Source organism: Sander vitreus, chromosome 1, assembly GCF_031162955.1.
Source record: "Sander vitreus isolate 19-12246 chromosome 1, sanVit1, whole genome shotgun sequence".
Taxonomy (NCBI): domain Eukaryota; kingdom Metazoa; phylum Chordata; class Actinopteri; order Perciformes; family Percidae; genus Sander; species Sander vitreus.
In genome coordinates this window covers 7,504,483-7,528,480 of record NC_135855.1, presented here as the reverse complement: position 1 = coordinate 7,528,480, position 23,998 = coordinate 7,504,483, and the positions used below count along the sequence as shown (strand labels likewise).

The 23,998-nt window shown below is 42.8% G+C and overlaps 1 protein-coding gene across 1 annotated transcript in view; it reads left to right on the top strand.

Moving 5' to 3' along the window:
* The window catches only part of adamts17 (ADAM metallopeptidase with thrombospondin type 1 motif, 17), a 142,090-nt gene that overhangs the window by 45,638 nt on the left and 72,454 nt on the right, over nucleotides 1-23,998 (top strand). The window contains exons 7-8 of the mRNA XM_078257875.1: nucleotides 11,276-11,319; nucleotides 20,142-20,247. Coding sequence (XP_078114001.1) covers nucleotides 11,276-11,319; nucleotides 20,142-20,247 — 150 coding nt within the window. The remainder of the gene's footprint in view (nucleotides 1-11,275; nucleotides 11,320-20,141; nucleotides 20,248-23,998) is intronic.

Genomic DNA, 23,998 nt, shown 5'->3' with positions numbered 1-23,998 from the left:
TTCTGGAGCAGCATCTTACACCCTGTTTTCACCTGGTTTTAAAATCCACCCTGAGTGATCCTATCTAAGGCCATGTTCACACATGGCGTCTAAGCTGCCAGCGTCTGTTTTACAGTACATTATAATCCTATGGAGTAAACCGTGTTTTCAAAAAAGCCCTGAGCGCTTTTTTAAACGCCACGCCGACTTCTTTTTTGAAGTTGAAAAAAGTTCAACCTCACCCTACGTCAAGTGCTTTTTTGACAGCCGACCAACGACAAGCAGCGTAGCCAGACCTGTTGTTTCCATAACAACAAGAAAAAGTCGAAGCACAGCGAGTTATATGATATGACCGGGTGCTTCCTGTACAGGGAACTCACTAAACTCTGCTTTATGTAACGCTAGCCGCACCACTCTCTCTCTCACTGTTCTTTCTCTAGCTCGCTCCACCACTTAGTTTTATCTAACGTTTGCACCGCTCCACATAGCGCTCTAGCTAGGATACTGTAGCAGTAGCTACTCTTGGCTGCTTTTTGGAATTACAACGCTGCCAGCTTCTTTTTTTGACGCCCTAGTCAACTTTTTCTTGTCAAAAAAGACACCAAGTGTGAACATTGCCTAAGTATGTTAGTTAACACCTGGGAGTAGACTGTGTCTCTGCCACCCAATGCAGTAATATTCCGTCATCTGTCGCTCGGTTCAGTACACACAAAGTCTCGGAGGGTATTGTGAGCGAAACCCGCAAATAAATGCATGTGATGCTGTTCTGAGTTGTAAGCAGTGTCTTACCTGCAGCGTAAAACATAAAAGGCATGAAACAAATGCTGAAACACTAATTAATTTCAGCTATTTTATTTTGGCAAGCAAACTAAATGGTAAATACAATCACAAATCACGGTGCAAATGATTACATTATCCCATTTTGTTGAAAGACAATAGAAAGAAAGGACAATAAGTCCCCTCCAGCATTTATATATGACTCTCCATCTCCATCCTGTGCGCATTTCAGTTCAACAGTCAACGCACAACCTGCCATCTTAACGTGCACATCCATCCCAGCATATAAAAATAATACAATTTAGAAACGTTAGTGTTTTGTGCAAATGACTCACATTAATAACATTGCTGATATCATTGTAGCGTATAGTGCGCATACATTGGACCCCGGTGTCCGGTCACAACTTTTATAGTCAGACAGAAAGTGTAATTAGTTTGTCTTTCATTTCTTTTTTGCTATAGCGGTTCTAGTGATAAGTCCCTGTCCTGCTCCTGACTCGGTGGAGTCTTGTGTGTAATCACTCCTTCCTCCGCCTGTCAGCTCTCCATCCTCCTGCTTCATTCCCAACAGGGCAGAGTCTGGCACAACATGACGCATTCCTAATTTGGGATTAGCTATTATTACCTGCTGGGAGGGGGGAGTGGGTAAAAGGAGTCCTTTTGTTTAAATGAGTACTCATGTCTGCTGTCAGATCCGATCCTGTCTCCTCTTGCTGCAAGGAGAGTGAGGAGGGCATGAACACAGTGGCCTTTTGTTACAGAGGTGGTTTGTTATAAACCCCCCCCACCACCTCTGTCATAAAGCACCCTGTGTTAGGACAGGATCATTCAGGTTTCACATCTGCTGGATGGGGAGGAAGGGGATGCTGCCAGCAGCAGTCAGGGTGAGAGCAAGGCGGCACGCAGGCAAATGAAAGCATATCACAGCTCGTTCACCGTCTTTTGTGTGTGCATGTGTGTGGCTGTATTGCCGCTCTGCTGTACTGTAGTGGATATGGATGACACACCTGCGGTGAGTCTGTACAGCTTATTGACTGCCTCTTAGAGAGAGATAACAATATATCTCTGGCCTCTGGATGATTTCATGTCACTCACAAGATTAGAACTGCTCTACATGAAAAGACATTTAGAACATAATACCTTAGACTTGGTTTGATGAAAGGTTGACATTTCCATAAATTTTTTAAAATGTCCTCTATGAAATGTTGCAGAAGCAGTAGTCTTGCATTGCCAGACCTTCCTGCACAGCGCTGCGGAGGAAGGTCTGGCTAGTCCACACAGCATTCTGGGATGGGAGAAAAATGTGCTCTGGTTTATTGGCATTTCTTTTAGCCAATCACAATCATCTTGGGTGGCGCTAAGCGGGAAAAAACTTGTTTTGGTGGAACATGTGTACGTTCAAAAGTTGTTTTAGTTGTGCAACAGAAAACTCAGATTGGACAGATAGTCAAGCTGGCTGTCTGGATTTACCCTGCAGAGATCTGAGGAGCAGTTAACCATAGTCCTCATAAATCCAACAAGGCACAACAGCTTAATACTCCGGAAAAATACCTTAATAGCGCGTATAAGGCACACTTAATTAAGGCAAAATTGTGGGCCGAAATGTTGTGTGCCTTATATGCGCTATTAAAGTATTTTTCCGCAGCATTAAGCTGTTGTGCGGAGTTTACCTTCTTTGAAGATGTTTAAAGGTTAACATGGGTAACATCTTCCCATGAAAAACATTTATACTTTGTTTTATTAACTATTATTAGAGCTGTTTACAATTCTGCAGTGGATTAGTGTGTACTTAGCCTCTTGCCATGTGTAGAGGTTCTCCTGTATATTTTTTTCCATCATCTGTTTTCGAAATCAACCATCCTTTCCATCTCTGTTTCACCATCTTTCTTTCCTTTCTCTCTCTTGTTCCTTCCATTCTCCTACCCTCTGCTGTGCATTTTCCACGTGCAGCTGAAGCCCTCTGTCTGTTTATCCCCAGCTCCTTCACAACAGGCTTTAGATCCAGTTAAATGTTGTTCCCACGTCAAGCTGATCAAGTGCCGGAGTCTAGGAAAGCTGCCAGCTCTGACTGCCGTTCCCCAGCCATTAGAGGGGAAGAACAAAGTTGAGTCGCACAAATTGGCTTAGTCTAACTGAGTTACAGTGTCCGGGAAAATGAGAAAACTGAGAACAAAAAGAGAGCCAAAGACATAATGTTTTACAATTCTGTTACACATAAGACCTAAGGAAATGTACCTCAAGATCTCTCGCCACCCTAGTCCGTAGAGACCACTCTGAAGGGCCTGGGGCCCTCCATCTCCAATATAGTCCAAAAAAAGGGGTTCCAAATGTAAAAACAAAATGTAAAAGGTTTGTCCTTGAAGCAGAAGCTTATAGATCTAAAGGAATAAGATCCATAAAACTCTGAATCCAAGGTAAAACCGTAGGGACAGAGTTGAAGAAGAACACATCTCCTTGCACAAAAAAAACAACTATTTCCACTATTGGCACTATTTCCCAGCGCTGTTTTCCCATGCATTGGTGTCTAAGTGACTAATTTGTTGAAAACATATTGGTCCGAAACAGCTCTGAAATCACCATCACCCGACTCACCAGACTCCTTTTAAATAAATGGTTTATTTCAACCAAACAAGAGTGGTGATTGTTGGAACAGTGGAAAGGTAAACCAAGACGGCTTTTGATACTGTAGTTTTTTCTGTTTCTGTTGATTTTGAATGAAGTGCGTTTTACAATGATAAAATTACTGTTTGTCTGGTGGGTTTGGCAATGGTGGTTTTGGGGCTGTTTCATATTAAATAAAAATGACCTTACTCTTTAACAAAAAGGTCTATCTCTGTAGGGATCCTTTCCATAATGTTGTCAGAAACTTAGAATAATAATCTGAGCCTGTCTGAAAAACAGCACTTTTAGTGGACGTAAATTAAAGGTGCCCAAAAACTTACATTGTAGCTTGTTTGGCAGCTGCTGACTGCACCGTTCTTGCTCAAAACTGGACCAATTTGAAAGGTTGTTGTTTCTATCAGTCACTTGGACAAAAACACATTGAAACACATTTTAAAAAGTTACCCTTTAAGCTGCTTCAGTGAAGCAATGTTCATTGCTGCTGATTTTATTCCAAGATTGCAGAAAATAGGTTAGACGGAAAGTTTTGTCTGAAATATAATGTGATTTCTTTACACACTTTGACCCAGAAGTCAAAAATACAACTGAAATATAAACCTTCAGTAATTTTACACTTATTACAGTATTTTGAAAGCAAATAATTAAATTTGTTACATTCCATCCATCCATCCATCTTTGTCCGCTTATCCGGTATCGGATTGCGGGGGTAGCAGCTCCAGCAGGGGACCCCAAACTTCCCTTTCCCGAGCCACATTAACCAGCTCCGACTGGGGGATCCCGAGGCGTTCCCAGGCCAGGTTGGAGATATAGTCCCTCCACTTAGTCCTGGGTCTTCCCCGAGGCCTCCTCCCAGCTGGACGTGCTTGGAACACCTCCCTAGGGAGGCGCCCAGGGGGCATCCTTACCAGATGCCCGAACCACCTCAACTGGCTCCTTTCGACGCGAAGGAGCAGCGGCTCTACTCCGAGCTCCTCACGGATAACTGAGCTTCTCACCCTATCTCTAAGGGAGACGCCAACTACCCTCCTGAGGAAACCCATTTCGGCCGCTTGTACCCTGGATCTTGTTCTTTCGGTCATGACCCAGCCTTCATGACCATAGGTGAGGGTAGGAACAAAAACTCACCGGTAGATTGAGAGCTTTGCCTTGTGGCTCAGCTCTCTTTTCGTCACAACGGTGCGATAAATTGAATGTAATACCGCACCCGCTGTGCCGATTCTCCGACCAATCTCCCGCTCCATTGTCCCCTCACTCGCGAACAAGACCCCAAGGTACTTGAACTCCTTCACTTGGGGTAAGGACTAATTCCCTACCTGGAGAAGGCACTCCATCAGTTTCCTGCTGAGAACCATGGCCTCCGATTTAGAGGTGCTGATCCTCATCCTAGCCGCTTCACACTCGGCTGCGAACCGATCCAGTGAGTGCTGAAGGTCACAGGCCGATGATGCCATCAGGACCACATCATCTGCAAAAAGCAGCGAAGAGATCCCCAGCCCACCGAACTGCAACCCCTCTCCACCCCGACTACGCCTCGATATCCTGTCCATAAATACTACAAACAGGATTGGTGACAAAGCGCAGCCCTGGCGGAGGCCAACTCTCACCTGAAACGAGTCCTAATTACTGCCGAGAACCCGGACACAGCTCTCGCTTTGGTAGTACAGAGATTGGATGGCCCTGAGAAGGGACCCTCTCACCCCGTACTCCTGCAGCACCTCCCACAGTATCTCCCGGGGCACCCGGTCATACGCCTTCTCCAGATCCACAAAACACATGTAGACTGGTTGGGCATACTCCCAGGCTCCCTCCAGGATCCTTGCGAGAGTAAAGATCTGGTCCGTTGTTCCATGACCAGGACGGAATCCGCATTGTTCCTCTTCAACCTGGGGTTCGACTATCGATCGAACCCTCCTTTCCAGCACCTTGGAATAGACTTTACTGGGGAGGCTGAGAAGTGTGATACCCCTGTAATTGGCACACACCCTCTGGTCCCCCTTTTTAAAAAGGGGAACCACCACCCCGGTCTGCCACTCCTTAGGAACCGTCCCAGACTTCCACGCAATGTTGAAGAGGCGTGTCAACCAAGATAACCCCTCCACACCCAGAGCTTTAAGCATTTCTGGACGGATTGCCACTGTGGAGTTGTTTAACTACCTCAGCAACTTCCACCAGGGAAATTGACAACAATGCCCCATCATCCTCCAGCTCTGCCTCTACGATAGAGGGCGTATTAGTCGGAGTTCCTCAAAGTGCTCCTTCCACCGCCCTATTACCTCCTCAGTTGAGGTCAACAGCGTCCCATCCTTACTGTACACAGCTTGGATGGTTCCCTGCTTCCCGCTCCTGAGGTGGCGAACGGTTTTCCAGAAGCACCTTGGTGCCGATCGAAAGTCCTTACATTCCACCAGAGTAATTTGAAGCCAGTGTATAACCTTGAATTGCGACTTCCTGGTTTTGTTGGTCAATATGCAACCTGAATAAATTGACCAAACACTGTCCCCACCCATCATCCGGGACAAGCCTAATTTATGATTCTGCATGGAATCTACAGTGTAGGTAGATGGCACAGCCTCACTACGCACAAAAACGATCGTACATGGTGACATATGCACAGTATTAGAAGGTTTTATTAAACACCACTGACATGCTCTTCTGCAATCATGTATTGCTATTTGAAGTAATTTTGGATTTCTACAACAGATGATAATTTAATCAGAGTCCTCTCCTCTACGCTCCAGAGGTGGGGAATGTGATGGTGAGAGAGCGCTGGTGAAATATTGAGTGGACTTTGATTTAAGATTTGAGTTGGCAGCTAATGGGCCCTATCTTGCAAAGCCTGACGCAAGTGTCTTTGCTAGTTTAAGACCGACGCAGTTGTCAGTTTCCCGTCCAGCGCCCACGTCGTTTAAATATCATATGCACCTGTGCCCATCTATGCGCCCATGGGCGTACTGGTCTTACTGGGAGGTGTGTTCAGGTGCTTTCTTAGCGTATTGCTATCTTGAGGCAGCGGAAAGTGATCGCACCACTGACCAACAAAAACCTGGTTTAAAGTAAATAACGCAGCATTTCAGTGTTATTTTAACAGCACATTAGTAAAATGTGTCTAAGCTCGTGCACAGCGTACGCAAACTATGCTTGTTACACACACACACAGGTACGCGCAGCAGCACACAAACATGCAAAAGATTAAAAATATTACAATGTGAAATAGTATTACAATATGATCTGCTCGCGCGCTTTCACTTCACGCACGAGCAGATCAGTTTCTTCTCCTGAAAATCTCTCCTTCCTGCTTGGCAAATCCGCCATCATAATAGTAATACACCAAGGTACAAACGCACCTTGCTTTTAAAGGGAATGGGAGATGACACACTGATTGGTTTATTGCATGTCACGCACAAAACACACCTATGATTAATTAAGACACTAAGTACAACCCTTTTTAAACCATGCTCCTCGCGCACTGACCCTTTTTTCCGCTAGTAAAAGTGGATTTGTACACGCCCTAAACGCACCTGCGCCAGGCACTTCATGAATGTTTATGATAAAGTGGATCTATAAATAATGTGCAATATGAAGTAAAGTGAAATTTATTGTGTGAGAGGCATCATTATACATATAATGATCTGCGTCACCAATTCCCCCCATCTCCAAAATGTGCTTACACATTGGTGAGATTCCTTAAATTTAGGCACATTTCCAAAATTCTGTACGCACTCTTTTTGTGTGTGTACACAACTGTTATAAATGAGGCCCCTGATCCTTTTAAAGCCTATATCAATAAACACATATACACAATTTGCTTAGCATAACTTTTCATCAGACTCACACGTGCATGTTGACAGGCAGGTCTTGTTGAGTTCTGCTGGTTCCCAGATGTGGACACCCAGCTGTTCACACCTAGCTGAGCACCCTCACACGTAAGCGGGAACCTCTCCCCCTCCCCTGTATCTCGGCACTGCCAGGCTCGTAAAAACCGGCTGCTTTAAATGTCTAGGACTCAAAGTTTCCCCTCCATACCTGGCCTTTCCAGATCATTGTCTAATGGGTTGAAATTGTTACATCTTTCATTTGTCTCCCTCCTTTATTTGAATATGATGCATCAGCACAATCATTTGGTAAGAAGTGTAGGACTGTTTTGATAGACATGGCCGGTAACTCGTGATCTCAGCAGACTAAAGCTCTAAAGTACACTACCGTTCTCCTGCTATATTGTTGGTTTTCGTCTTTCCTTCAATAATGTCTATTTGAGATTTAAAAAAGTGCACTTCAGACACCAAATGTATTATTTACATTTATTTTATTTAGGGACTGTTATTTAATTAAGGGGCCACCGGCGGAGTTTTGTGGCCTCTAACCTAAAAAGACTTGACCCTCCCCTCGTCAGTAATAATTTTCCTATGACCCTCCAAAACGATTTGAAAAAGAGGCATGACCCTCCCCTTGCGTGCAATTTTGCACTTAGCAAAGAAGTACAGATACCATTTGATTTTTACAGCCCTGACGTACAGGAGTTAACCTCTGCATTCTCATCTTATACATCCCACTCCTCTGTTATGGTGTGGTGGCCATTTCAGTAGATTTACTCACTAACATTGTTGTGGAAACACAATAAGCATGGAAACTAAATGCACACTTCATGCATTACTGCATTACTTCAAATACTAAGTTACTCCTCTAGTAAACTAGTATTCACATGAAATAAAACATTGAGACCATTCAGCAAAGTACACTGGGATCAGTAGATCCACAAAAAGGTAAATGACACGGTGTATCCAGCAAGGCCTATATGAGCGTCACATTCACCAACCAGCTCCAAACAGGTGAACGAGGCCTCTCCACTTCGCTGTTTAAACAAAGTGGAATAAACATATAAAAGTCCAAATCTACACACAACCCGCAGCTGACATCACATTTATATACATGGCATTTAGGAAACCTTTATTGCAAGGTTGGCACGGCAAAATGTCCAGACTAGTGCAACAGTAACTTTCGTTTTTTGCGTCCTGCTGCTCCCATCGTCAGCCAGGTAATACTTTTTTTACTAAAGCAGTATATGAAATATGATGTATTTACCTATCACCATTTAGTTTTGTGTTATTTAAGATATTTATAAAATATCTGGTCATGCCAGATGTAATTATTCCACTCATTTAAAAAAAAATGCAATTACCTGTTTGAGCCACCAGGGGGGCAGTGCTCCTCCTGCCCTGCCAGCAAACTCTGCGTATGCGATCAGACCCATCTGCTAGGGGTTCGAGACTGAGAGCTACATGGATAAATATGCACCAAACAAGCCACTTTGAAATTTTGCTCTTTTCATGAATAAAAAAGTTGGGTGACACCATCTGTTTCTATTGTGGTGAAACAGGAATCTGTTCCTATTTAAATCTTCACACATTGATATGATTAACTTCCAGTTCTTTTACCAATGACTTCTTATAACTGTTGCTCAGAGGAATCGTCTATTTCAGCCCTTTAAATTGTCAGTCTGGTTGAACCATTGTACAGGGTTTTCTTCTCTATGTGAAAAACATTACTTAATTTGCAAACCATTCCCCGTAGATTATGTATATCCTGAACACTGTATTTCTACTAGTTTCCCTACAAAAGATGAATTAGTTTTCCCCATGATCACTTTTCAGAGTTGTAAAATCATCTGTGAGTGGGAGGGAAGTGTGAAAGTTTATTTGACTGTTGTGTGAAATTAAACTCACCACTGAATTAATGAATGGCTGATCAGTTTTTGATCGATAACATCTTTGCGTTCTGGTTGCCAACACCGCCCAGTCGATAGGAATCACTACCTTAAACAACACGCCCACACCACCAGTCTGAATCCTTGCCAACTCTGTGTCACTTACATTATGTCTTTCAGTGTAGCCTATACATGTTATTCACCTGTCTTTTTATGTCAAATCACTATTGTATACTCAGTTGCTGTTAACCTTCACATAGTCTATTCCTTCATCACATTTTTGGCCTGGTCCATCCTCTTATAATTTTACCTTGCACGGCAGCTGGATTCTCGCACTATCACAAGAATCGTAGGATCACATATCAAGCGGAAATCCATCTTGTCAGGCTTCAAGTAATGTGTCTGTGTTTGAACTTCCACCTTACCGAATCAATCAGCGTCCGGTGAGGAGCTACTGGCAGCAGGGGGCGTGGTTTAGGTGTGTGTGACGGCTGTTACTGTTGTCCATTGACAGCTTATCAGATGGTTTTGTGTAACAAACCATCTGGCACGTCAGGTTACTTATAATCTCGCATTGCCAGACCTTCCTCCACAGCGATGCGGAGGAGAGTCTGGCTAGTCCACACAGCATTCTGATATGGGAGGAAAACAGAAAACTCAGATTGGACAGATAGTCTAGCTAGCTGTCTGGATTTAGCCTGCAGAGATCTGAGGAGCAGTTAACCATAGTCCTCAGAAATCTCAGAAAGACATCCGGCCGAAATGAGGGACATCCTGTGGAATTTCCGGCGGCACCGGAACAATCCCGGAAGTGAAACGACGTTGATATAGACTAGGTTACTTATAATTAGTGTTGATACCAAAATTGGAAACTTAAATCTATTTATCATTCATGAATACCAAATTTGTGATCATATTGCATTATACTGAGAGTTGCTTCTAAGGCGGAGTCTACCCTCATTGATATAAATTGTGACATGAAACATTACAGCAAGTTTTGCTTGTTTTGCAGTCCTTCATGTTGAACAGAAGTTGTATCTCCTTCTTTTCTTTCCCCTTGCGTTGACTAATTGTGAGACTACAGATTGAACCGGCCAGATTCATAATGTAGCCCTTACAATTGCTGGTGGTTGGTGTGTGGGAAAGATAACATCTCCTTTACATAGAAGGAGTAACAAAGGCCATTCCAACCTGCTCCATTTCCAATTGCTTTTGCCCTCCAGGTAGGGGTCAGGGTTCCCCCATAAAGGCATTGTCATTGGACCTAAATGTTTCCCTGGCTGCCTGACCCTCCTCCTACCAGACTCCTTTATATCTTCACCTGAGGAGTTGCAATTAAACCTTGTAAACTTATGAATGTTCTTCTAACCTTAAAGGACAGTTAATTTTCCATTGGTTTTGTTCATACCCTGAAAAGTCAGGGTTAACCCTAGGGCTGAGTACCGAATTCCATCATTTTTAGGCACCGACCGAGTTACCTACTTAGTATTGAGTATCAAAAATGCCTCATCATTCAATGCCAAATTTCAATCCCTAAGGAGCAAATCTCATCAGTGTCAGTGAGCCAATAATCATGCAGCATGCTTTTACCAATATCTAATAATGTTTGTGATTGACTGTCTAATGTTACACTTCGTAGAGACACGCAGGAAAAGCTCTGTTACACAGAGACTGGGCTCACGTAGTAGGAGTTGTAAATAAATAAATAAATAAATAAAAAGGTTTGTGCCATAATGTTGTAATTTCTTTTTGTTAAAATGGATTCTATGAGGGATTGTGGGATTTAGTCTGCCACTGGCAGTGTGAGTGTTTTCATAATCAAAATTGGAAGTGCAACTGGAAGCCCAAACTGTGAGGCTTTTGTTTTTGTATTCTATAAATAAATACATCTGTCACTTTTAGTGTTTACAACAGAGTGCAACACCATGAATGTTTTCCAGGCCATTATTCCCAAATTTGAATGATTATCACATCACACTGCTATCTATGACAGCTGGCTTTTCTACCTGCCTCCTGGTGTGGCTGTTATCTAAAAACACATTTGCCATCCAACGTGATTGGTTACCTAGCAATTTTCTAGCATAATTCTTAAGCGGAGACATGTCTAGTGTGGGTGGATTCTGCATGAATGGTTGCCTAATACAATACAACCAGTGCTGGGATCAGTGAGTTAACTTGCTCTTGTTTCTCTTCCAGGACAAATTTCTGCGTTCATAAAGACGAACCCTGTGATACTGTGGGTAAGTACGACTATGTCTCGCTCGCTCACACACACACACACACACACACACACACACACACACACACACCCACCCACCCACCCCTTAACATTGAAATTAGCTCTACCAGTGTGGTATTTTGGTGCAAAGTGGCGAGTGCAGAACAATGTCTGTTTCCGCTGTTAATCTTAACAGCAAACCAAAAAACCCAATAATGACAGCATTTTTACCAGCAGTTACATTTAAAACGGCATAAAGAAATGCTGGCTTGTATTGTAAACTGTTGCGTGCACCCATTTTGGTGAGTTTTTGAGCTTGTTAAGCCTCGAAAAAATGTGATTCATTGTGCGTAATAATACTAATTAAAGCTGCAAGCAGCAATGAACGGGCCTTCGCACCTTGCCGCATGTCAGGGTTACCGGCAGGACGAGTGCATTTTACACGACCATCGGACACTGTGCACCAGAGTTGGACTTTATTTCCCGCATGAAGTGTGCAGCATTGTAAATGGTGTATTGCAAATTTTGTACCACTTCCTGTGTCCACAAGTGTCTAGGTCAGGTATAGGTATACGGGGCGTGGAAAACCATCACCAGTGAAAGGAACTCTCTGCTGAGGGCAATAATACCTCACACAAGAGTCAACTCACAACCTCACTGCCTTTTTTAGGGTGAGGAAAACCAGTGTGACAGCCAGGCGCCGACCGACCCCACCCTCTGCCAGGGACCAAGCCACTGCCAGGTATGCTGATCGCTCCCATAGCGTGCCTCACAGCCGTCTCTGGTGGCGAACATCATCTCCCTGTTGGCTCACTCGATGAGGAGTACCATTATGACATGCTGTGCTTCTGTCGCTTTTTCCGTCGCACGGATTGCAGCATGCCAGGCACTCATCCACACAAGGTGTCTGGCCTCATCTGCCACCATGGCCAGCTCTCCCGGTGCAGCGGAGAAACTTAGGGGCCATCGGGTGTATTTCCTCAGAGGAAATAGGCCAGGAGATTTTTTTAAAAAGGAGATGAAAGGGGCTTCTGGGAAGATGGCGGAGAGAGTAGGAGCATAGTTAACTAGCTCTCCAGACTCGGTAAAATATTCCCACTACTTAGACATAACTCGATAGGCAAAACTAAGGTATGAGTGGGACAAGCAAGAGAAGAAGCCGGAAAAACAACAAAAAGCAAGACAAAGCTGAAGAGCAACCCATAATGGAAGAAATCTTCGAACACGAGGTTAGTGAACACGAGGTTAGCGAACACGAAGAAGAGTCAACTGGGAAAATGGACAGACAAGACAGCACGGAGACGCTACGAGTCGGACTTGCTACTATCAGCAAAGACATTAAAGAACTTAAACAAGAGCTACGCCATGAACTGACCACATTTAAAGACGAGCTGAAGAGAGAGATGAAGGAAGAAATCAGCAATCTCCGACAAGAAATAGACCGTCAGCTAACGGAGAACAACAACGAGCTAAAGGCACAACAGGTGAGCATCAGCAAGGCTCAGGTGCGCATAGCAGAGGTCGAAGAGTAGAAAATGGAGGCCAGTGATGCGCTGTTGGAGTTGATGGAGCAGACACGCCGAATGCAAGAAAAACTAACCGATCTCGAAGGGAGATCAAGGAGAAACAACATCCGAGTCTTTGGGCTACCAGAAGGCACGGAGGGGAGCTCGGCAGCCATGTAGCTGGAGCAGCTTTTAAAAACCGAACTCGAGCTCCCTGAGGGGATCAAGCTCCAGATCCAGCGAGCCCACCGAGCCCTCGCCCAGAAACCGACCCCGAACGCTGCTCCCAGGTCAATTGTTGTCAACTTCCTACAGTTCGAGACGAAGGAAATAATTTTCCTGAGAGAGCCTGGCAGAAAAAGGTACAAGTAGGAGGCAAACAAATCTTTGACCATGATTATCCTACAGAAATGAAACGAAGGGCATACGCGGGCATTAAAAAAGTACTGAGGGAGAAGGGAATTTGTTTCCAGACACCGCTTGCCAAAATGCGGATACACTGGAACAACGGCGTGAAGACGTATGACAGTGCCAGGGAAGCGGCACTGGACATGAAGGAAAGAGGCTACACTGCGGACGTGCCAGACGGAGACATCAGACCCGCGGCCGAGGGAATGATGCAAGGAGCGGCAGAGTGGCAGCGAGTGAAAGGGAAAGAACAGGGACCCAACACAGCGCACCATGCAAGAGAAAAGCTACAAAACTATCAGTGGAATTCCTAATAAGTTTTGCTTGAGGAAGGCGGTAACACTGTGGATCATGGAAAAGCAGGTATGGACCATAACAACAGACTGAAAAAAGACAAATTAATAAACACTGTACGGAACTAAGTTCATATGATGGATAAAGGCTGACAGAAGAATAGATCCATGGTGTGAATATCTGAAATTTTTCAGACTTCTTTAGTTTGCATAATATATTAAGAACCGACTGGGAGAGGTTGAGGTATTTAAATTGGACGTGCAGACGCTGTGGTACCCCACAAGTTGGGTGTGTACCTAGGTCTAGTGAGGGGCCCTTATTAGAGATGAGGATATCCCCTCCACCCACCAACGGGGATGCGGGGAGGAGTAAAAGAATACGCCATGTTTGGAAGTCCGAGAGGTATTTGATTTGTGTTCAGTTAGTAAATGTTCATGATTATGTAGTTTGTAACTGTTTGGGAGCACATTTTCAGAGAGCAGTAAATTGTATTAATGACAAATGACATCAAAATAATGTCGCTGAATGTCAAGAATCATTTCACTTAAATTGGAATCTAAAGAAAATTAAATATCTGGGGATTACCATCACTAAAGGATTATCTAAACTTTATAAAGCAAATTATAACAAGATAAGTCAGGAGATACAAAACAACATGGAAAGATGGTCTACTTTACCCCTAGATCTTAACTCAAGAATTGAGATTATCAAAATAAATGTACAACCAAGATTTCTTTATTTATTCCAGTCCCTACCAATAGAGGTCCCTCAAACCCAATTTGTGACCTGGGACAAGATAATTTCAAGGTTTATTTGGGGAGGCAAAAAGCCAACAGTTAGGTATGAAACTCTCCAGCTACCAAAACATAAAGGAGGTATGGATCTCCCAAAACTGAAAGAGTACTTTTATGCTGCCCAGTTTAGGAATATTATATGCTGGTGTATGCCAGATTACACAGCTAAGTGGAAAGATATGGAAAAAGAGTTTGGAAAATACAGTGGGGCAAAAAAGTATTTAGTCAGCCACCAATTGTGCAAGTTCTCCCACTTAAAAAGATGAGAGAGGCCTGTAATTTCATCATCATAGGTACACTTCAACTATGAGAGACAAAATGAGAAAAGAAAATCCAGAAAATCACATTGTAGGATTTTTAATGAATTTGTTTGCAAATTCCTCGGGAAAATAAGTATTTGGTCACCTACAAACAAGCAAGATTTCTGGCACTAACAGACCTGTAACTTCTTCTTTAAGAGGCTCCTCTGTCCTCCACTCGTTACCTGTATTAATGGCACCTGTTTGAACTTGTTATCAGTATAAAAGACACCTGTCCACAACCTCAAACAGTCACACTCCAAACTCCACTATGGCCAAGACCAAAGAGCTGTCAAAGGACACCAGAAACAAAATTGTAGACCTGCACCAGGCTGGGAAGACTGAATCTGCAATAGGTAAGCAGCTTGGTGTGAAGAAATCAACTGTGGGAGCAATTATAAGAAAAATGGAAGACATACAAGACCACTAATAATCTCCCTCGATCCGGGGCTCCACGCAAGATCTCACCCCGTGGGGTCAAAATGATCACAAGAACGGTGAGCAAAAATCGCAGAACCACACGGGGGGGACCTAGTGAATGACCTGCAGAGAGCTGGGACCAAAGTAACCAAGGCTACCATCAGTAACGCACTACGCTGCCAGGGACTCAAATCCTGCAGTGCCAGACGTGTCCCCCTGCTTAAGCCAGTACATGTCCAGGCCCATCTGGAGTTTGCTAGAGAGCATTTGGATGATCCAGAAGAGGATTGGGAGAATGTCATATGATCAGATGAAACCAAAATAGAACTTTTTGGTAAAAACTCAACTCGTCGTGTTTGGAGGGGAAAGAATGCTGAGTTACATCCAAAGAACACCATACCTACTGTGAAGCATGGGAGTGGAAACATCATGCTTTGGGGCTGTTTTTCTGCAAAGGGACCAGGACGACTGATCCGTGTAAAGGAATGAATGAATGGGGCCATGTATCGTGAGATTTTGAGTGAAAACCTCCTTCCATCAGCAAGGGCATGACAATAATCCCAAACACACTGTCCGGGCAACGAAGGAGTGGCTTCGTAAGAAGCATTTCAAGGTCCTGGAGTGGCCTGGCCTAGCCAGTCTCCAGATCTCAACCCCATAGAAAATCTTTGGAGGGAGTTGAAAGTCTGTGTTGCCCAGCGACAGCCCCAAAACATCACTGCTCTAGAGGAGATCTGCATGGAGGAATGGGCCAAAATGCCAGCAACAGTGTGTGAAAACTTTGTGAAGACTTACAGAAAACGTTTGACCTCTGTCATTGCCTACAAAGGGTATATAACAAAGTATTGAGATGAACTTTTGTTATTGACCAAATACTTATTTCCCACCATAATTTGCAAATAAATTCATTAAAAAATCCTACAATGTGATTTTCTGGATTTTTTTTTTCCTCATTTTGTCTCTCATAGTTGAAGTATACCTATGATGAAAATTACAGGCCTCTCTCATCTTTTTAAGTGGGAGAACTTGCACGATTGGTGGCTGACTAAATACTTTTTTGCCCCACTGTATCCAATCCAGAGCATTACTGGAGACCAAGAAATATACAAAAGGATTAAAAATGATATGGATTCAATTACAACGTTTACACTGGAATTATGATTCAGAGTAATAAAAAATTATAGGATAAAGAAAGAAACAAAAGTGCTGAAATGGGTAGCATTTATTAAACCGGCTGAATATGATAAACAGTGGGTAGACAAGGGAATCACAGCATGGTGTACTTTACAGAAGGATGGGGAGCTGGAGAGTTTCCAAAACATGAAAGATAAATATGGTTTGGATAAACATGAATTCTAAAGGTACCTACAACTAATAGACTATTATAAAAAAGAAATCAAGATAGATCCCTCCATGGAAGTAAATGGTGTGATCCAAATTTTAATTGATACACACAAAGGAATACAGATTAGAATCATATCTGCTTTATATCAAAATTGATGACAAATAAACATACAACTAAATATATAAAAGAAAAATGGGAATCAGAGTTTAACACGAATCTTTCGGATGATGAGTGGCAAAATGTGGAAAACACAACCACCAATTCGCGGATATGGAGGGAGTTCTCTTGGAAAAACCTGATTTTTTTTATTACGCCCAAGGTCAAGAGTAAGTATAAAAACATAAATTTAACATGTTGAAGAGAGTGTGGAGTAAAGGATGCAGACCATTTGCACATATTCTGGAAATGTCACAAAGTACAGACGTTTTGGAGAATTGTACACAAAACTATACAAAAGGTACTAGGGTACGATATTCCTATGAGATGCACGGTACTGTACCTCTGTAATTTTAATTCTACTAAAGAGAGTGCAAGAATGAGAGACAAATATTTGGTTAAAATAATACTGATAGCTAGTAAGAAAGCTATAACGAGGAAATGGGGTAAGGTGGATCCTCCTTGTAAGGAAGAATGGATAGGTATAGTAGAAGAAGTCTATATGATGGAGAAACTGACCGCCTGAGACTACAACAAATGCAGCTTGAAGAAAAGTGAGAGAAATGGACAATATTCAGAACCAAAACCAGCGACGAGGAATATGGACAGAAACAAATGATTTAGATGAAGACACGAGAAGAACAGATGAACTGCTAGAAATGTAACTCCCAAACAAATATTTTGTTTGTTTTTTGTTTACTGTATTATTTTGATTGTGGAGTGTCTGTGTGAGTTTTCTAATAAAAATCTAAGTGGAAAAAAAAAAAGGAGATGAAAGCATAACTTTTTTAGGTAGGCATTTGATACTCTGGCAGCACCTGGTCATATGCACTCTATGTAAATTGATGCCGCTGCCATTTTGTCCTGTCACCGAAGCCCTGGTGACCGTTCTGTGTTCAGACACCCTCTAGTAAAACGTTTTCTGAGAGGCATGCAGAGACACAGGCCAGTGCCCATTAACCATTAGCCCAGGCCCATTAGCCCTCCCATATTCAAAAATGATATTACTCTTTAACAAAAGGTCTAGCTCTGTAAGGATCCTTTGCATAATTAGACAGACATGTCAGACATTTTGAATAATAATCTGAGCCTGTTGGTGGCGAAAACACGACAAAACTGATAATGCACATTTGCCCTATATGATTATATTGCAGCTTGGTTTGTGGCTGCTGGTTACAGTGTTCTCACTCAATACTGGATCAATTTCACATTAGTCACTTAGGGAGCTTTCGCTCCTGCCTTGTTTAGTTCAGTTGAATCACACTAGAGGTTGTTTGCCCCGCTGGTGCGGTTCGTTTGGGCAGGTGAGAACGCGGCAATCGCACTCAGGTGCACCAAAAGTGGACAAAACAAGTGTACCGAGACCTGCTTGATGAGGTGGTCACGCTTTCAATCCAACTCTGGTGCACTCTGGTGAGAAAGTATCCAACCTCGAACCGCACCAACTATATACCCCGTAAGTCTGAACTAGCGTCTCCTGTAGTCAGGTGTGCTTAGCAATCTGTGATGCAGCAGAGCAACTGTAGCAGCTTGCAGTGTTTCTCTCACAGAAACAGACAGCGGTCAAGTTCGCCGTCCGTCACTCGCATCTCAGTGTTCGAACCAGCTGCCGATAAAGTTGGAGACAGACGCCGGCAGAGCAGAGCGAAGTCATGGCAACCAGATTTCCCGGAACTAAAACCGGGATACTTTGCGCATGACCGTAGTGCTCTTGCACGCACACGCTTTTTAACGTGAACATGTGCCAGCCCAGGTCAGACATAGACACAGACAGATTAGACACAATTTTGCAACAGCACACATAGGTCTACTGCTCACAACATAATGGGGTATCTCAGTTAATATTAATGAATTTTCTTGGTATGTAGCCTACATATCTAAGAAATAATATTAAAAGACATTGAGTGAGTTTCATGTGGGAACAACTTTATTTTTCAGAATTAAAGCATTCTTTTGGAAAATGCACCCACTGAACTTGTGACAAACTCATTGCATGGCACTAAACAAATTATTTGGAACTGCTGTCACAGGCTTGATCTAAAGTTATGGTAACACTTTACGGGAAGGGTATATGAATTATGAATTCATGCATGAATTAATTCATGATTTGTGGATTACTTCATTTATATCTTATGAATCATCAGGAATTGACATGAGTTCATAGCCTCTCATTCATGACCTCATGCATGAACAACACATCAACTAAAGCATTAGGTAAGGTGGGTACATCATTATGCACAAGTTGTGCTCAAATCAGAATTTGCGCAGTGATGACCACATTTTTTTGCAGAAAAATAAATAATCATGATCATGCTTAATAAATCATAATTCATAAGGATGTGCCCACGTACCTAATGCTTTTGTTGTGTTGGTCACGAATGACTATGGACACGTCAATTCCTGTTGTGTAAAATGTAATCTCATTTGATAGAGCAGATAGCTTCCCTATTGGAAACATTCATTCCGTATACTATATTTATATATATATTTGTTAGAGGAGTGAATCTGCTCAAGAATCAATTTGTTGGCTGAAAGCTACTGTGAAATTGTGCACAGGTGTCAGCAAAATTGGCCCGTGTGACGAGTAGCGCCTATGGGTGGGAATGGTCATGCGGTTCCTCTCGTCAGTCCATGTGTTGTTCATGAGTGAAAAGATCCGCTCAACGGGAGCATTTGTGCCCGGTAGACACATGGCGAACTGACAAAGGAGACCTACATTTTTGAACGGTATCTCCCTGCTTTTGAAATGCGAACATTTCCACCCAGCGCTCGTCCGCTGACTTTCCAGCCGACCTGGAGGGACTGGTTAAAACGAGACGGATAAGAAGAGGCATTGCGACAATGATTACAAATGTACATTGTTGTACAAATGTACAACAAATGTACATTGCTGGCTGCACAGATTATGCAGACGCAGACCACTATGATTGATTGACACACACACATTGTTAAAATCATACGCTGCTGGACACTTATTAGTCTTTCTACATGGGTTTAGTTAATGATCGGGCTATAATAAGACCACGTCGGCTATGTAATCAATGACAACCGGGACAATTTCATAGTGGTTGGTGTAAACCTGGACATTTTAGCGTCCCGACAGGCTTTTGTCAGGACTCGGGACACACAACTCAGAATTGGGACTAGTCACCCTAGGTGAGCAGAGCAGACGTAGTAATGTCGCTTGAGAAACAATGTCTGATTATTGAAATGAAATGAGCTGGTTTGACCATGGAGATGCAAGAAATATGCACTTGTCTACACAGTACCTTCTTCCTGTATTTACTTTCTTGCTACCGCCCCAGACACATCCGACCAATAAGAGGAGTGATCATTCTTGCGTGATTAGTAATGACGCATTTTGGTACGCTTGTATTTTTCCAGGTGTGAAACGAAACCGAACCAAGGGGAAATCGCTCCAAGTTTACAAACTCATCATCTGATTCGGACCAAAGCGAACCAACGATAGTTGTGAAAATGCCTTTAGACACCAATGAATGGGAAAATAGGTCCAGGTTCAGAAAAAACTGAAATGACCCTTTGAATCATCACTCAGTGTCAAACATTACAACACAATTGTAACGGTTATTCATTATTCTCACTATCATGTCACTGTGTTCCAGGTATTGCTTATCTGGGGGGTGTCTGCAGTGCCAAGAGGAAGTGTGTGTTAGCAGAAGACAATGGACTCAATCTGGCCTTCACCATTGCTCACGAGCTGGGACACAAGTAGGTTTTACTGTGCTCATCTTTTGACAATATATCATGGTATTACTGCTACTCCATTGTTCATGTTGCGGTTATAAAAACTCTGTGAAAGTGTTCTCATGGTTTACAAGTCCAGAGAAGATTGTGAAGCAAGTGCAGGGTACTGGAGTTTAACTTCATCCCAGTATTGGTAAGGCCAACACATTATTCTCATAAAAAGCTATTGTATGTTAAACATCAATTTTATTTTCAATTAGGGTGTTTTCATACCTATATTTCATTTGCTATCTTTATTTATAGTATCCAATCATAACAGGAGTTATCTCAAGACACTTCACAGATAGAGTAGGTCTAGACTACACTCTATAATTTACAACGACCCAACAATTCCCCCAAGAGCAAGCATTTGGTGCAACAGTGGCGAAAACTTCCTTTTAGGCAGAAACCTCAGACTGACCCGGACTCTTGGTGGGCGGCCATCTGCCGGTGCCGGGTGGGACACCGAGACACTGATACAGATATACAGATATAGAGAAAACGTGAAAAATGTGAATCGGGTGATTAGTTTGTAAACTTGGAATGATTTCCCCTTGTTTGGGTTTTGTTTTACACAGAGAAAAATTCAAGTGAACCAAAATGCATCACTACAGACCACGCAAGAACGTTCACTCCGCTTATTGGTCAGATAAGTGTGGTTGCGGGAGCAAGAAAGTAAATACAGGAAGAAGGTCCTGTGTTCTGGATGTCTCCATGGTCAAACCAGCTCATTTCAATTATTATATTCAATTATTTCCAGACATTGTTTCACAGGCACCGTTACTACGTCTGCTCACCGAGGCTCTGCTCTGCCGACGTCTGTCTCCAACTTTAGCGGCGGCTGGTTTGACCACAGTAAGGCGAGTGACTGCGTGCTTGACCGCAGTCTATTTCTGTGAGAGAAACATTGCAAGCTGCTACAGTTTGCTGCTCTGACACAAGGTCGGATCACACTCTCACCACAAACGAACCGCTCCGGAGTTTGTTTGAAAGCGTTCTGAGACCACCTCTTCAAGAGCTTGTTTGGTCTGCTTTTGGTGCGCATCCGAGTGCAATCGCTGCATTCACATCTGCCCAAACGGACCGCACCAAGGGGGAAAAACAACTCTAGTGCGATTCAACCAAGGCAGGTGTGAAAACCCCCTTATTTTTCAGTCTTTCATTTAATCTATTCTATTGGGATTTGGAGGCAAGTCTCTGCATTGGCTTCACAGTTATGGATAAAAAGAGATGGGAAAGTCTGAATCATCAGCCAAATGAAATGAATTGTTCTTTGGCTAATACCATATCTATCTACCAAATCAAAATGCCATTTTGTCATTTTGGAGCCAGAGTCTGGGCAGTAGTGATCAGGCAGTGGAGCCATGGTATCAAAGTCCCGCCCATACACCCGCCCAACCAATCCTGAGTCATTCCCAGCTGTCAATTATGACGTTTCACCCCGTTTTTATAGCATCAAATAACTAATACTGCAGCCAGCCACCAGGGGGCGATCGAAAAGTTTTGGCTTCACTTACACAGTCTATGCATCAATCCCTGTATCAGACACACTAACAGGGTTAATGCTAGAGAATATGTCCAATGTGGAGTTGAGTACAGACCTTGTTCCACCTTCACCACGTCCGCAGTTGAGACAAACCCAACTCTCCGAAAACCTATAGCTATGTGAGCAGTGTGGAATGAAGCTTGAACACCTCAGAGTTGCTTTTTGGAGAGTCTAACTAAAGGATAACAAGCTGTATTTGGATACACTCTGGAGTAGGGTTTAATCCTGGGAGACGGGATTCCCGGGAAATCTGATCAAACGGGAAATAAAATACAAAAAGTGCACGCCTGTTGTTGTCATACGGTAACGTTGATGCAAGCAATGGTGCTGTACTGTAGCTACAGGTAATACAGGCTCACTAAATTCATTACGCAGTAACCAAAGATTTTTCCCTCTTTGAGGCCACCAACAGGAGACCACCCCACCTGCATCAGTTGTTTGAAGCTCTTAGTACTATTCAGGCTACATCCGTGGAGGCGGAGAGAGCGTTTTCTATCTGCGGCCAATTTGTCACGAAAATCCGAAATCGCCTGAGCTCAGAGTCTATCAACACTCTCTGCTTCTTGAAAGCACACTTCCAGAAGAAAAAGAAAGAAGGGCAGGGTGAGAATGCATTGTAAACTAAAAGAAATATGTAGCCTAAATTGTCACGAGTTCAATGCAATGCTGGTATTGCGGCAGAGTGTTTAAGCTTTTTTTTTTTTCAATTCAGTTTTACATAGGCCTATGGCCCCGTCTTTTTGCAGTGCACATTTGTACATTTCTGCGGGTCGTTTTCTTTAATTTAGTTGAACTTGTATGTATATGCCTGCCCTGCCCTAATAAAGAAATATTTGGTTAACTTCGAGTGATTACTCCCGTTTGCAGCCGCTTACAAATCTCAACAGCCACAGAATGGATTTTGTTTAACAGAATGGTTTTTGTACCTCTTGACAAGTTACAGACATTCCAACTGGCATTTCATAATTAGCGCTGCAGCAGATGTCACGCACGCAGCTCACTTGATCACGTAGCAGAATTGATCATTGCAAACTGTGTTGATGATGGACATAGACTGTGTTCTTTTGCCCTAAGGGACTGTTCGTTATATATTTAAGGGGCCACCAGAGGAGTTTTAGCCAAAAAAGACATGACCCTCCCCCTCCTCACCCTGTAAATGTGTGTGAATGTTTATCTGATGAGCAGGTGGCACCTTGTACGGCAGCCAGTGTATGAATGTGTGTGAATGGTTCCTGTACTATGTAAAAGCGCTTTGAGTAGTCGTTAAGACTAGAAAAGCGCTATATAAATACAGTCCATTACATGACAAATTACAAGTACAACAATTTATCAATACGTTCTGTACTGGTTTGCGTTTGGCAAATATATACAGCTATATATATATTTTTACAGCTATGACATACGAGACTAAAGCATTCTGATCTGACACATCCCACTCCTCTGTTATGGTGTGGTGGCCATTTCAGTAAATTTACTCACTAACATTGCAAACAAAATAAGCATGGAAACTAAATGCACAATTCCTGCATTGCTGCATTACTTCAAATATTAAGTTCCTCCTCTAGTAAACTAGTATTCACATGAAATAAAACAATAAAACATTGAGACCATTCAGCAAGGCACTCTGGGTAACATTCAACACACAAACTGGTTGCTATGGACTCGTCACTAGGCTTTCTCCACTTCGCCATTTAAACAAAGTGGAATAAACATATAAAAGTCCAAATCTTCACAAAACCCGCAATCAATTAGTAAGCTGACATGAAATGTGGCATTTCGAAACCTTTATTGCAACCTTGGCACGGTAAGATGTCCAGACATAGTACAACAGTCATTTTCGTTTTTTTTGCGTCCTGCTGCTCCCATCGTCAGCCAGGCAATATTTTTTTTACTAAAGCAGTATATGAAATCTGATGTATTACCTACCACCATTTAGTTGTTTTGTGTTATTTAAGATATTTATAAAATATCTGATCATGCCAGAATTATTCCACTCATTTTTTTTAAACAATGCAATTATCCGTTTCAGCCACCAGGAGGGCAGCTCACCCTGCCCCATATGTCTATGCCCTGCCCCACAGCAAACTCATGGGTCAGACCCATCTGGTAGCGAAGGAGGGCAGAGACTGAGAGAGCTAAATGGAGCTACATGGAAAAATATGCACCAAACAAGCCACTTTGAAATTTTGC